We start from the raw sequence: 16,084 nt of genomic DNA on the forward strand, positions 1-16,084 counted from the left end.
TCCTGGGCCGATAGGTGGCAAGCCTTATTACTATAACTGCTATTGTGTGTGTGTGTGTTTGTGTGTTCGGTAAAGTTGAGGTAAGTATGATGCAACGGAAGCAGGAGAGTGACCTGAAACTGAACCTGCAATGATTCTGTAACTCCTGAGAGAGACAATGAGGTCCAGTGGCAGTGGTACAAAAAAGGACAAAATAAGAACTGCAGTTTCTCACCAGGTTGCCAACAGAAAGAACCCCCTGAAATTCGTCAGTCATGGGGTAATGCTCCATGGCCATGAAAAGGGTATTGAGGACAATACAGATGGTGATGGCCAGGTCAACAAATGGGTCCATGACAATCAAGTAAGTTATGTGCTTAATCTTCAGCCACAAAGGAAAGCACTCCCAGATGAGGAAGATGTTGGCAAACTTGTACCAACAAGGAGGGCACTTCCTCTGAGACTCCTCCAACTCTGCAGGAAGAGATGAAGAAGACAGAAACAAAAAAGGGTAAAAAAAAAAAAAAGTCTAATTTCCTCTCCCTTTATGAAAAAAAAACATGTAAATTTCAAACAATGTAACCATTACTGCCCACATACTTTCATGCATGCATTACATTGGCATGGTTGTTAAGCATTGCAGTCACATTTTTACATTTCTTCTTTGTGTCATATAGTTGTGTCTTGCAACTACTGGCTACATTGTCTACATTGCCCCTGCAGTTTGCAGTGGTACGGCTCTGTTTTTCCTGTATTCCTAAGACTTCAGAAAACATGCAGAAATATGGATGATATACGAACGCCAAGTACGCTCCCTCCCTAATATGGACAGAAGGTTCCATCCATATGGACAGAAGGTTCCATCCATATTAGGGCTTAGTCGACTAAAACCAAAACGATCTATTAGTCTAATATACGTATCTACCAATGAGTACAAATGAGATCTATGTCACCCAAGTAAAATGTTTCTTTTTCAATTTTATTGTGTCTTCCATAAACCTCCTGGTGGGTAACAGACACCATCTGTATCTGGATGCCTTGTATGCATCAGGAAAATATCAATATGAGATTTAATTGCAAATGGTATCTAGTGCAACATTTAGACCACAGTTGGCTTGAATTGGTATCATATCTCATTAAGGTGAAATGAAATGGAACTCACAAAATTCTTACTCACAAATGTTTGTGAGTAAGAATTTTCCCATGAATTGCAGACAACAGCTGACAGTTTTTTTTGTCTTTTCAGGCTACCTTCATACCTTTACTTGCAATTTCCATATCCAGATCTAATGCAGATAGTATGCATATGTATAACAATAACACATATTTATCTACACGTCTAAAATGCCAGGCTCATTAAATGTTTTAGTCTGAATAATACAAATTATATTTTGGTACAAGGTCTAAATTCAAAAAGTCAAAGGAAAAATGTTCACTGTCTGTACCCTCTAAGAGTGTGTTGGTGACTACGCTCATCTGACTGTTGGCACGGTCCTTTCCTTTGAAGGAAGAGTTGAGCTGATCCACAGATACCATGAGAGAGCCAGAGTGCTTCTTCTTAATCTCCACGTCAGTAGTCTGTACTCAGAGAAAGACACAATGTCTGTGAGAGGTAGTATACCAACAAACATTACATATTAAAAATCATGCTCTTAAGCTATCTTAACAATGAATTATGCCATAGGTTTGCTCAAAAGAATGAATGCAGCTTTTCACTTCAGATCATAAAATCTTTTTTACAACGTATGATTCCTCAAAATACCTGATTTGTTCAATGTAAGCATTTCCTGCAAAATATCATACAACACACTTCAAATTATACTGTCAATTCTCAAATAGTTGCCTTACTTAACCACAACTAAGGAGAGAACTAGGACTTTAATGCAACAAAACTATTATTGACTTTATACTTTTTTCCCTGCTTTCTATGCATTACATTTAAGTAAGCAACCATTATTGATGTACTGGCTTTTATTTGAGAATTTACCGTACAGTTTCTAAACAATTCATTGCTTACTGTACATAAGATAGCTACAACCCTAAGTAACCAACATTAAACTGCATGCAATGGCATGCATGTCAAGAACAGGGGGGAATTCAAGACATCATTTGCTGCTATACCATGCTACATTTTAAGAAGAAAAAAATGTGAAAGCAGGTACATTGAGAATAAAAGAGGAGTCCACCATGCTAGCTGGAATGATTATTATTATTATTATTATTATTATTATTATAGAAAAAGTTTCTGTTTGATCTTGCACCATCCAGTGGCTCAGGAATGAGGACAAGAAGGAAATAGAGGGAGGCAGAAAGACAGTAAAAGAAAGAAAGAAATAGAGGGTAGACAAAAGCAAGAATAAGAAACAGTGTGTGCATGGATGTGGAAAGCCCCTAAGAGGCAGAAATAGTTTTTTTCTTCCTGTAAAATGTTTTGATAGTTTTGTGTTTAATGAATGACAATGACTGTATATGCTTAGGTTTGATGAAAGAATTGTTAGGGTAACTACGGCGGTTGACATCATATTGCATTATTGTTAGATATTAATCAATAAAATGGTCATCATGATGCTGGTAAGTCATTGAGTTTGTGGATCATTTTTCAGCTGGTTAGTGTCTTTTGGAGCTGTCAAAAAAAGATGCAGTGGAAATAAGGGCATTAGATCAGAGTGGGAAACTAAATATCAGCATAACATGAAACAATAACAGAATTTAAATATTCAGGGGAGGAGAAAGGATCTACTGAGTTAGGGAAAAGACGATCAAGAGCCAAGGGAAAGAGGTTGTGAAGCTGCAGAGGCCAGGGCCACCACCATCATGCCTAAACTGTATTGGTGTCCCATGGACGTCCTTACACTGTCATCAGTGGCTGCCTTATCTATTTTCACCTCAGGCAGAAGCCGTCTGCCGGGCCCAGGGCCGGTGAGAGACACCACGCCATTGCAGTCCACTGTGCTGTTCCTCTTCCCTCCAGAGTGGGGTGCCAGCGGGTGAATGCGTGATGAGCCTTGGCTGTAGCCACTGTAGCTGTTGCGGCGGTAAGGAATAAACAGGGAGCCTCGGCGGTCTTCGCTCTCCTCTACTGTACTGTGCTCATCGTCGGCAAACTCGTTTTCTGAGCCCATGTCCTTGGAACGGCCTTTGAAGCTGAAGATGCTGCTGCGGCTGTTGTGGCGCGACATGAAGGGTGAACCTGGGATGCTCAGTAGTGACTGAAGAGGGAGATACAGATGCGGAGGGGAAGAGTTGAGGAGTTATTAAAAACAGCAGGAGTTACTTGATGTATAAATAAAAGGGACAGACGAGGTAAGAGGGTAAGTGGGGCACATACTGTAGTTAACAAGAAATAAACCAGAGGACAGAACAATATAAAAGGAAAATAAAGGATACAGGCACACCGAACAGATTTCTGGCTTTAATGTTACATATGGCGTTTTTCCACGGGTTGTTCCAAGCGAGCTGAGGCAATACCAAAAGGTGACGTGAAAGCTGCAGACTACCTATTGGTTGGAGAGAATCGTCACTATTCACTGAGTCATCATTGCTAGCAACAGACCGGGGGTGTCCTGAACAAACCCCTTGTGTTTAAGTAGTTTAGCCAACTTTTTTTTTTTTGCTGCCTCCAGCTTCTTTGGAAACTAATTTGTCTTCTGGCTGTGGTAACAGTCATATGCCAAGAATCAAAAATAACACCTTTGACGTTCTGTGTGTGTGTCGCGTTAGGTCACGGCAGTTTCCTGCTCTGACGACTAGCCACGGCTCGCCTCACGCATGAGGCGGTACTAATCTGCAATGAAAAAAGGAGGACGGGGCACCGCGGCCAAGTCGAGTCAAGCAGGTACCATTAATGGAAAAACGCCAATACAAATACCAAGGCTATCACAGAAGTTTCCTTGTACTTAACCATGTGTTTATCACAAAATGAGTGACACAACCATAATAAAAGAAGAATGAATAGCTTTTGTCTTAATCATGCTCAATCACTGTTATAACATGATAACCGCATTAATGTAAAATACTGTAAGGTGGGAATGAAATTATTAATTATTAATCAGTGAGTGTAGGCAAGGCGGTTGGACAGCAAGGTGCAGCGCAATCTCTAGCCAGAGCATAGAAAACGCCTCCGCATCTGGTGCGACACCATGGATCTTAAATCGTAATAGAATGGTCACTTATCCTACAGTAAAATACATTAAGACTGCTTATGACTACCAGTGGGAGGACATTATTTTATTCATCCTGGAATGTGAATGACCTGGGCTACTGGGACATCTGAAAACTAAAAAACAAGATGTAGTATTCTTCCAGGAAACACAATGTTGTCCCCCAGGAATCGGTTAAATTATGTAGGGAATGGGTAGGACACGTGTCCTTTAGTGCGGGATCATCTAAATGTCGAGGAGTAGCTGTATTCATTGGCAAAGGCTTACAGTTCAGGCTCAGGAGGGAGGTCAAAGATGAGGAGGGCAGAATAATTATAATACTAGTATGTGTTGCTTTAATTTTTTCATAGACTTAGAAAGGAAGTTGCATGAGAATTATTGGACAATGTTCCATAATTCTGGGAGGAGACATAAATATTGTCTTTGACATAATCCTTGATAGAAGCAAACCAACATTAAGTAGAATACCAGAATCTGTTTTGCTTGTTAAGAGAGTGTGTTTATCTATGGGCTTAACAGATCTGTGGAGGCTGAACCACCCAACAGACTGAGAGTATACTTACTACTCAGGAGCCCACAAAGTCTATTCAAGAATTGATTTTTTGTAATTTCTAGTTCCGTGTTGCCTGCCACACTGTCCTGTTTAATTGATAGTATTCTGTTAACAGACCATCCAATGGTCAGACTACAAATGACCCCATATCAGGAAACAGAAAGATCACAGATGTGGTGTTTTGATTTATCGTTATTACAAGATGTGGGATTTAAGGAAGAGCTTCAAACCCAAATTAGGCGGTATTTGGAGACCAATGTCCCCACATCTCCCTCTGCCAAAGTGGCCTGGGAGGCCAAAAAGGCCTTTCTAAGGGGATTTATTATTCAATATTCTTCTCATAAGAAGACGGTCAATGCTGCTAAACTCAGAGATCTAGAAAGGAGAATAAAGAACACTGAAGCTAAATTAAAAAGAAATATATTAGAATCTATTTTAAAAGAATTGACCCACCTTAAATATGAATAAAATGTTATAATACCCCCCAAAAAATGAATATCTTTTGTTCAGGGCCAGACAGACTATTATATAATTCTTCCAAATAGATTGGATAAAACACTTGGGTCACTTATCCATCCTGACCAAGTGGGCTTTATTAGACAAAGAAATTCAGAAATTGTGATAATGTGAGACGCCTTATAAATATTATGTGGTTGGTGCGGGACTCCAACGATCCAACAGCAGATCTCTCCCATGACACTGAGAAAGCGTTTTTTTAGGCTGGAATGGAGGTATGTGTTTCATACGCTTAAAACTTTTTGGATTTGGTCAAACATTTCTTAGATGGATAGATATTCTCTCTCTCGCGACAGCTATTCGCGATAATCAGGATATTCAGGGAGGTAAAATGAATGTCAGAAAGCAGAAGCTTATGTCTACACATAAGCTTCTGCTTTACGCGGAGGACATTTTCCAGGCTAGGCCCTTCCACTGACTTCATACTGCCCAAAAACTTTATTTCAGGCGGGGCTGTTTCACTGGCCTACTGAAGGCATAAAATATCTTGGCATTTTCTTCCTTCACCTATTTAATAAAATAAATGAAAAGAATTTGGACGCACTTTTTAATAAAATTTCATTAGATACGGATAGATGGTCAACACTGTTCTTATCATTATGAGGAAAGGTCAACGTCCTGAAGATGAACTGTATCCCGAGGTTGAATTGTTTGCTTTAATGTCTTCCTATTGCAATACCCCAAAAGTACTTTAAAAGGTTCAACCAAAGTTGCAAAAAGTTCTTTTGGAATGGTAAACATGCAAGAAGGCAGTAGCTCAGTCAGTAGGGAGTTATTATTATTAAGGATAAAATTAGAGAGGCTTCAGGTGCCAATCTATAAGGGTGGCAGGGGCTCCTGGGGAAAAGGGAATTATTACACTAGGAAACCTATATGTGAGGGATAATATAAAGTCATTTGAAAGGTTGACTGGTGAATACGATCTGCCCAGATATAATTTCTGGAAGTCTTTAAAATTATGCCATTTGTTAGTTACTGTCATAGGGAGAAAAATAGAGCTTCAGCAATCAAACCTTCTCTCTCAAACCACAAGAATAATGGTTTTGGGGCACGAGGCTGCGATCTTTTATGCCATGTTGTTTCCAAAGACTGTTACCCTATCTCATGCATCAATGTTAACTTGGTTGGCAGATTTGAACATTGATGTCACACATAAAGAGTGGGATCGTATTTTGAAAACACTAAGAGGGTTTCAAGAGACATTCAAATTAGATTAATCCAGTTTAAGATTTTTTGGCTGTTTAGGCTGAAGCTGAGGGATAAGGCAGACTGCTGGAAGTGCTGCAGCTTGGAATGGACTCTTCTTCCCCTGCTCTGGGAATGTCCAATGATTCAGAACTACTGGCTAAAGATTCACGATCGCATTGAAAACATTACCCGGACTGACTTGGAGTTCTGCCTGAGAATGTATGTTTTGAATGATCCACAAATGACATCAAACTGTGGAGCAGTGGACTTTTCCAGGAGTGGAGCATGGAGTTGGCAAACGTGTCTTTCAACATCAATGACAGGGCAGAAAAGTATTTGCAATATATTGCTACCAGATGAGAGTGTGGTGCTTATAGTAAAACTGTACATTTGATCCATGTCTGTTTTTTATTTTCTGTTTCTGATTTCTGTTTTTTTTAATTTCTATTACCTCTTTTGTCTTAATCCTTAATTTTATTTTATTTTTACTCACACTATCATCACTATGGGATATAGGTAAAGATGTCAATTGTAATGCAGACTACAATATTGACAACAATGTGTCTAAGTTTTTTAACACAACTTAACAGTTGTGTTCAAAAACCTAATAAATTACTAATTATAAAAAAAAGAGAGCCAGGCAAGGAAGAGCCATCAGCAATACCACTGAAGCAGCAGAAAGAGCATCAAGATGCCATTAGAAGGCAAGCTGAGGCCAAACTACCTCAGCTGTGTCACATGGGGAAGGTATTGCTGAGTGACTTAAAACACCCAATAATTCTTTCAACATCAGTAGAAATGTGTGTATAGCATTAGTAGATGTATATGCATAAGTCAAACAGCAGTCTGCCTTTACTGTATAGTTTTTCTTGCTATCTTTACCTGGTTCATAATGGATGTCTTCCTCCCCAGCCGGCTTCCTGGGAAACGAATGGTGCTTTTCTTGCTGCCATCGTCTGACTCAGACTTAACAACCTTCTCACTGTCTCCCTTCTCTTTCTCCTGCTCTTTCTGACGCCATTTCTTCTTGCGATTTCGACGCTCCTTGGCACTCTTGGAGCTAAGCTTGGACACCTCAGAAGAGCTGCGGGACAAGTGCCCTCCTCCTTCATCCTCTAACGCAGCCTCTGACACAGTGCCTGCAGATGTGGCCATGGCGGCAGCCTGAGAAGAAAAAAAAGACATATGATAACCATAAACTATGAAAAACAGGTAAAAGTGTATGTGTGTTGGAGAAAGTAAGACCAACCTGTGTTTCATCCTGCTGCCTCTTAAGCTGTTCCAGCATGGCCTTGAATTCTGCCTCTTTCTGCTCCGCCTCCTCAATAGTGGCCTGGTTCTGCTCCTCATAAGCCATGGCCACCACAGCCAAGATGAGATTCACCAGGTAGAAAGAGCCCACAAAGATGACCAGCACAAAGAAGATCATATATGTTTTCCCTGCAGCTCGTAGAGTCTACACACAGATAAAGCAGGGAACAAATCAGAGACTTAGAATTATTTAACATGGAAATCACACACATATTGTCAAATTGATCAAATATATCTGGTCCAAGGCTTTCTTCAAGAAAAACCTCCACACAGTAAAGAATCAGAGTGCAGGAGGTCCCGGTTTTACACACAAACACACACACATACGCGCACACACACACGCGCACACACACCACACACCACACACACACACACACACACACACACACACACACACACACGCACAAACAGTGACAGGCCTATTTGCCAAATGCAGTGAATCTATTATGGCTGCCTGGAGGAGGAACAGGTAAGAAAAACTAGTGAAAGGTCATGGTAGTGCAATTTTGAAGCTATCATTTGTTATAAGACTAAAAAAGCAGAGATGTACTACTGGTTCAGTGGTATCTTAAGAAGATTGGCAAAGAAATTGACTGTCATTTAACAAAAACAATCCACTTTTGTTTATTGCTTTATTACAAATTCAAATAACTAAAATTATTCTTTTCCTGCATGTAAGACAAACACAATTACAATATATAGGCTAGTCCCCTTCCTTTTTTATTTAGAGGGCAACTGAACTGATGGGCAAGAGTTGCTGAGAGACACCTTTGCTGAATCATTCAGGTATTAGGATGATGATATATTTTTTTTATGATGAACTAAGGACAACAGCATTAATACCGCTTAGGGGTTGTTTTTCTCCTCTGGGTAGAACTACAGAGGCTTTAATAAAGGTCTCTCAAGCAGGTGCAAGAAGGGTCAAAGACTTTATATGTCATATTGTGACAAAATATGCAGTGCTGCTTTTTGCTTCTGTTGAACATGAACGTATCAATTTGAGACTAAGGATGACAGACAGAATCATTTAGGAAAACACTGCTTTACCAGCATGTAGAGATTTTCCCAGAAGTCTTGGGTCATGAGGCGAAAAAGGGTGAGGAAAGCCCATCCAAAGCTATCAAAGCTGGTGTACCCATAGTTAGGGTTCCTTCCGGCTTTCATACACATAAAGCCCTCTGGACATCGCCTAAAACACACAGGAAGAGAAAAATTGTAACTTAAGAAATTAATGAATGTGCCACTTCAGCATCAACACAGTTGGAAATATACAGGTAGATACAAGCACAACTGACAGTCTAAGATACAACAGGACCATGAAAATGGGCCTGAAAAAAGTCTTAATAATTTAATGTGTTTTTTTTGCTTGTGCATGCATGATTACATGTACACTGTTAGGAGAAAGATATTGATATAATTAACCTAAATATTTTATGATATAAGCAAGTCTGACTCATGAATTTTGAATACATGTTTAACTGCTTAGACTGTTTAAATAGTATGTCTACTTTTTTAGTGTCAGTAATATCAATTTATTGGTTAAATGCTAATAACATTCTCTTGTGTGTGCAAAAACCTATGTGGCTTGAACCTCCATCAGGCCCAAAAAAGTTGCTTGAGGAGGCGTGAGGGCCCTGTTAGATTAGTGATGATGTGTCAAACACAAGATGTGCGAAAGAACAACCGAAAAATGTAAGACAACTGCTGAAAACATTGCAGTATGAATATGGAGGCATGCATTTAGTGTGTGAAGCACTAACTTACCCTGAGTCAGAACTATTCCCACATAGCAGAGCATCAAGCTGACCAGGAAGGAAGTAGAAATTAGCTGTAAAAAAAGAAAGTCACTTGTATTAGCCACTGGGCAAATATGTGTGTTGGTTAAGTCACTGTGTCTGTTACTTTATATATTAGCAAGTTAAAAATAAAACATAAGAAATATAAAGGAAAAAGAAAGTTACCATGATGCACACACTTTTTGTTAAGTCCCATTAATGTACCGTAATCATGCCCAACTTAATCAAGTGTCAATGTAACCACTCACAGTCATTCATGATGTATTCCTTCCAGTCAAAGCCCCTGCTGCCATTTGCCAGGTATTGCTCAGTCATGTTGATTGGCCAGATTACACACTTCTGCCTTAAATTCCCCATAAAGAGCTGTAGTCCAATTAGAGCAAAGACACTGAGACAGAAGACGGTCAGGATCATCACATCCGACAGCTTCTTCACAGACTGGATCAGAGCACCCACAATGGTCTTCAGGCCTGTCAATTAATACACAATAAACACACACACACACACACACACACACACAGCCACAAACGCACAAATGCATATACATGAAAAGAGACAAACTCACATACACACACCAGCATACAAATTCAAATGCACACACACAAACAAACACATATAGACATAAATAAAAAGAATTGCAAATTATAGCACTGCAAGAGTGCGCACACTGAGTTTGGTTTTATAGCCGCAATTCAGAGCTGACTGAAGTCAAGCATGGAAAAAGTTAAGTTAGGTAACTGATATCTAATCCTGTATTTAACCCTGTGCTGGGCAGCCTCTTACATAACTCTAACCTTGGCAGGCATCAAAATTATTTCTCAAGCACCTACGCCAACATTGCCGACCCTCAAGACCAGAAATGGTGCATGTTGTTGTTCTTACAGTCATTCCTGCTTAGATGGAAATCTGTAGTTCAGCCTAAAATGATATCACAGATATGGTCAAATTTGCTGATATGTAACACAAAAAAAATCAATACAATTATAAAAAAGTAAAATGGTTGGGGTGTCCACAGGGATAAGAAGTTTATTGTTCAACTGTTAAAAGTAGCTCTTTATTTTGTAGCTTTACCTGAGAATTGTTTTGCACTCAGTCAAGATCAAGATCTGAGGACTTAAATCATGTATAAACATGTTATAATAAGTCTACCATATTATTACGTCTAACAAGGTAATTGCTACAAAATTGTTTAATTGCTCTGTATTGTAAACTACTGCACAGTAACAACACAATCAAACCCGCAGCAGTAATTTCAGAGAAGAACGCTGACAACCATATCTGGGTGTGAAAGACATTTAGCACAGATATTGGAATTCTCTGATATCCAAACATAAATAATGTAAGCTTAGTGCTGTAATAACACAGGTATTCCCATTAGGTAATTACAAAAATGTAGCTCCAGTCATTATCTGCAGGCACAACTTTTCAGCTCAAAGGTAGAAAAACAAGTTGTCCTGCATCGCCACGTCTCCTGGGAGGAGAAACCCTGTCTCATTTCCTGTGCTAATTTGTCTCGCTTGTTTCATTTCTTGCTCATTTTGATAGGCTTCAGGCTACTATTACTTATTATGAGTACTAACTAATTCAGATCCATATCATCGAACTGGATGTCATCTGTTTTAAAGTTTTAATAAGCAGTGGGATACATTTTAAGACGTGTGTTACACATATGTTTGTGTCATTAGAAAGTGAAGAATCTCCCTGTGAATACAAATAAAGTTATAAGAGTAAAATAGGCTATGTGGATTATTTGTAGCTTTTAGAACCTAAAAAACTTCACTCACTTTTCCACTGTTTTTTTACTTTTTTCTTGCTTACTTCCTTTGAAAGCACCACTTGACTGTTTTCAGTATCATTATAGGCTGAACTGCTTATGTGTAACATACTTATCAGCACTTTCTTTATGCACCAATCAGGTTTTACCAACATTTGACTTGGAATCTGATGACAGTTGTTGGGTAGCTTACTCATGTTGCAGGGCCACCGTTAATCAGAGGAGATCAAACCACACGGTTGAACTCTCTTAATTAATTATACCTGAGGATGTTTTTTTCCAAGCTCAAAATTTGATTTATACTTATTTTGTCATGACTATTTCATGTTCTAGAAAATCAGCTTAAATCTGCCAAGTTTTCAGAGGCATTAAAAAACACAAAACACTTATGTCCCAACTGCAAACATCTGGGCATTATATTTTAGAAAAACCTAATTTCTAAGAAAAGTCTACTGTAAAAAGAAGCCTGTTTTGGGAAAACTACTGTGCAAACTCGGTAGGAAATGTTATCCAAATTCTAACTGGTAGCTTGTTATCACCTGAGCAGATGTGCATATTATGTTACTACTTTTGAATTCTCTCTCAAATTTAAACTTTCAGTTTTTTTTTCTTCATAAAACACATAACACCACAACAAACCCTGCAGCTGTATGGGATGTTTCCATTAGAAAGACACATTTTCATTTTTACACTTTACCGGTAACTACCCCACGTAAGTGTTGTATAGACAAGCTGTCTGATGAATTTTCCACTGAGGAAAAACAGACAGCACTACAACTGGATTTAGGATCTTTATCTGGAGAAGAGACATTGTATTATTTATACTTTCCTTCACTACTTGTGTCCATCTATGGGAACATTCCTGACTAGCTGCAGTTAATTGTTATACTGCATCCAACAAATCAACTGAACGCAGCAGCACCACAAACGGCGCACAGAACCAGGCTCAGTCAACAAAGCAGGAAGTGAAAAGGAGAAAGAAAGGACAGGCGAGGAAGAGTTGGTGGCTGGGGGGATGGGCAATGAGAGGTGGCATGCAGGTCATTTAAACGCCAAGGCTGAAGGAATTGACTCGGTGTCATCACCTGTCTGAAACCTGTGATGGGGACCTTGCCCTAACCAAAGAACCGTTGCCATCCCAGGCCAATCTTTCTCCCACTCTTGTAGTTCTGGGCGAGCCCTCAGGCTGCTTAAGCCCAGAGCACAACTGAGTGCTATGCTGGAGGCTGAGCCTATTGTACTCTACTGAGTGTGTGTGTGTGTGTGTGTGTGTGTGTGTGTGTGTGTGTGTGTGTGTGTGCATGTACAGTTTATGTGCATCTTCTGAAATACAGTACTTCAGTGTCACATTATTATACCAGCATTTTGAGTGGATATCGTGTATGCGCAAACGTATAAACTTGTGTTATTGGAAATAAATCCCATTGAATCTGACACATATACATGGAATGTTGCCTATTTATGATATTTAGTATTTTTGTGCCCCTTTTACTCCCAGGATGGACAAAGATCTTCAAAGGAAATAAGAAAAAAATCTTAAGCCTTACTCAAATAATTCTTTAACTAAGAGATAACAAAATCCAAAAGAAAAGCCCCTTAAAGCCAAACTTGTGAAAGCATGTATCTCAAAGCTTCATGCAGCGCTGATATGTTGTCAAATTAGGCTTGGCAGTCTTAGCGAATCAAACAGTCTTTAGAAACAAGAAGTCAGATTGTGAAAATTTGGATCAATATATGAAATAAAACTGAAAACAAACCAGATGTGCAAAGAGATGACAGATTTACTCATGATCATGTTTTGCCCCCAAATTGGTTTGTTAATCTAACCCCTTCATAATGACATCCTGAAAGTCAACTCCTTGGAAACAATATCTAAAGACTTCCACTATATTATCACTTTATTTAGACCATAATTTCTATTTAACTTGAAGTAGAAATATACAAGACAGATAGGTGTCCTGATGTGCTGCATAAGCCCAACTGTCCACATGGGACATGTGAGCCCACAAGCCAGTAGACTGCTAAGCCTATCAAAAATGTATTGCTACCATTTTTGATTTTAAAAAAAAAAGTAAAAAGAGTAAAACAAGTACAACAAAAAAATGAAGAATTCTAAAACATCCTCTTTAAAAAATAAAGTAATAGAAATAAAGACAGGTAATAGGTAATAGGTAATAGATAATAAATAACGTAAGCTCAGCCTTAGTGTTTAAATGGGAGTCTCACCTGGAATGACAGAAATTGTTTTCAATGCTCGGAGAACCCTGAACGTTCTCAGCGCCGAGACATTCCCAAGGTCCACAAACTCTGTTATATATCTGTAACAAGGTAGGATGACACACAGAACAAAACCCCATGACACACAACACACACGATAACAACACACACGCACGCACGCACGCATGTACGCGCAAGAGCACGACACCAGCACCACCATCGAAGACCAGGAGGGGACACCACGGTGAGAGAGAGAACGCCTGTCCAACCAGTGGGAAGAGAACGAAGGAAGAAGAGGAGAGGGACTGAAACAAAACCACACCTAACATCAACCCCGTGACTCGCCCACCCGCAAACAAACACCTGGACTGTCTTACCTGGGATAACTGAAATTGTTTTCAAAGCCCTCAGAACCCTGAACGTACGCAGAGCTGACACATTGCCTAGGTTTACAAACTCTGTTATATACCTGCAAGGTGGATCAGATACAATTATTCAGCAGCCATCCCAAACAGAGGGGAAAAAAACAATAAATTGTTACACAATATTTTAATAAGCATTATCAATGTGGTATGATGGGCTGATGTTGATTAAAGATGCAGTGGGCAATTGTCTTTAGAACCGGTTTTGCAGTACTTAGCTAAATCCATCTTATATCCGAGCACAAATTATTTAAAACACACAGAAAAAATGTCTAAAAAACAGTTTTCAGCTACTGCAAGTCTTAATAACCAAGCAGGAGAGAATGCCAACTTTAGTTAGTCTAGTCTTTAAAAGCCAGGAAACAGCAGCAAAGAAACAAATCTATGATCACAGTGGAGGTGATGTGAAACGAAATACTGGCCCTGAATTAATTTTGGTTGATAAGTTTGGTAAGACCTACAGCTATATATATATATATATATATATATATATATATATATATATACAGTTACACCAAGTGTAACAAGTATGACATTTATAAAGGTGGTCTAATCTACAGTAAAACTTAAAGAGAAAGTTGCAATATCACAGTGTTTGTTTGTTGTTGCAATTGTTAAATGTGTTAACCAAAATGTTCAGGGATTTGTTCATACTGATTCTTGACTGTTTCTCCAAAGTTGCCCACAGTAGCTTTTAGATTGGGGAGGACTATCTTTGTCCATCTTCAACCCTCATCTGGGGTACAGGCAGATCCCAGAAGTATACTTTTTATCTCACATGTTTTATTTTATTATTACAATTGTTCATGACTTTGTCAATCAACTTGTTCTCAAATGCTTTTTTTTAATTTTTGTTTTTTGCTTTAGTTAGTGCTTTTTAAAAATTACCGATATATTGGGGTTCTAGGGGACCCCAGTCAAAAGCACCGAATTGCAGCCTATGCAATTTCAATACATGAAATAAAATAGATAGATAAAATGTTTGCCATGGGTCCTAATTTAAAGTAACACAATAATAATAATAATAATAATAACAATAATAATAATAATAATAATCCAATGTTTCTTTTCTTTGGATGACACAAATTACAGCTGATAATGTTTTGAGAAATAATAAATTAACATTTTGCAAAGATGTTTTATTTGTATTTATTTATTTGTTCTTAGGGTCCCCAGTTGGTAGTCCTTTTATGCTTAATATATTGGTAGTATCAGGGTTAAATATATTATTAAATTCATTATTATATTGTATAACCACTATAATGTTCATTTTAAAAAAACAGAAGTTTGTTGTTAAAAGTGTCTATGATCCACACACAATAATGGAATCTGTAAGTAAATTTTGAAAAGTTATTACTAAAATGTGTATTAGAAATGCTTGCGCCAACATTTTAAATGACTCAAGACATTTCTGAAAACATTTGACAAGTGAAAGTAAAGGAACAGGAGTCACCAATAACTTTAATATCTTATAAGCTAATATGCAATTTTATCCTGGTATTATCATGCCTGAATTGAAAGCAGTAGTTTTTAATGTGAATAGTTAAACCTGTGTTAAAGTAGCCGGACTGTCTGCGGAGAGAAAGTTCAGTTGCCAATTTGGATAGACTTGCTGTTATCTTGTGCTAAGTTGGTCTTATAAAAAAATCATATTTTACAACTTTCTCCTATCCACATGCAAAAATGCTAATATTGTTATTAGTCATGTTAAAATCCTGTTTTTGGTGTTTTGCTTTGATTGCAGTGCTTTTTCCTTTTTTACATTTGACCATTGTTATATTTAGCTTCCAATTATTTAAATTCTTATGAGTTTAAATACTTACGCCATTGAGATGACCATGAAATCCAGCCAGTTCCATGGGTCTCTGAGAAAGGTAAACCCATCTATAGCGAAGCCTCTGGCAACAATTTTTGTGAGTGATTCAAACGTATAGATACCTGTGAAGGTATACCTTGAAAACAAAGAAAGAAGAAAGTAAAATGGTGACACGCACATTAAACAAGGATATGATTGCTGAGGAAAAGTATGGACGTGTACTTACTCTACTTGTTTGGACCATTCTGGGGGGTCACTAAATGTCATAAATATACAGTTGGTCAAAATCGTACACATGATGATCATGCTGAATAACGTGAGAACACAAAAGTTAAGGAAAGTTTGAACAGTA

The 16,084-nt window shown here is 38.3% G+C and overlaps 1 protein-coding gene across 10 annotated transcripts in view; it reads right to left on the minus strand.

Moving 5' to 3' along the window:
* scn8ab (sodium channel, voltage gated, type VIII, alpha subunit b) overlaps window positions 1–16,084 on the minus strand; it is a 64,034-nt gene that overhangs the window by 21,120 nt on the left and 26,830 nt on the right. For 5 of the 10 annotated variants that reach the window (XM_032514547.1, XM_032514546.1, XM_032514544.1 and 2 more), the window contains 11 exons: window positions 15,959–16,048; window positions 15,740–15,868; window positions 13,504–13,595; window positions 9,752–9,973; window positions 9,472–9,535; window positions 8,755–8,896; window positions 7,646–7,852; window positions 7,279–7,560; window positions 2,832–3,188; window positions 1,425–1,557; window positions 215–453 (listed from right to left, as the gene is read on the minus strand). In XM_032514547.1, coding sequence (XP_032370438.1) covers window positions 215–453; window positions 1,425–1,557; window positions 2,832–3,188; window positions 7,279–7,560; window positions 7,646–7,852; window positions 8,755–8,896; window positions 9,472–9,535; window positions 9,752–9,973; window positions 13,504–13,595; window positions 15,740–15,868; window positions 15,959–16,048 — 1,957 coding nt within the window. Of the gene's footprint in view, window positions 1–214; window positions 454–1,424; window positions 1,558–2,831; window positions 3,189–7,278; window positions 7,561–7,645; window positions 7,853–8,754; window positions 8,897–9,471; window positions 9,536–9,751; window positions 9,974–13,503; window positions 13,596–13,871; window positions 13,964–15,739; window positions 15,869–15,958; window positions 16,049–16,084 lie in introns of all 10 variants that reach the window. The other 5 variants (XM_032514552.1, XM_032514550.1, XM_032514553.1 and 2 more) reach the window with 3 other exon arrangements.

Source organism: Etheostoma spectabile, chromosome 4 (assembly GCF_008692095.1).
Source record: "Etheostoma spectabile isolate EspeVRDwgs_2016 chromosome 4, UIUC_Espe_1.0, whole genome shotgun sequence".
NCBI classification, from domain to species: Eukaryota; Metazoa; Chordata; class Actinopteri; order Perciformes; family Percidae; genus Etheostoma; species Etheostoma spectabile.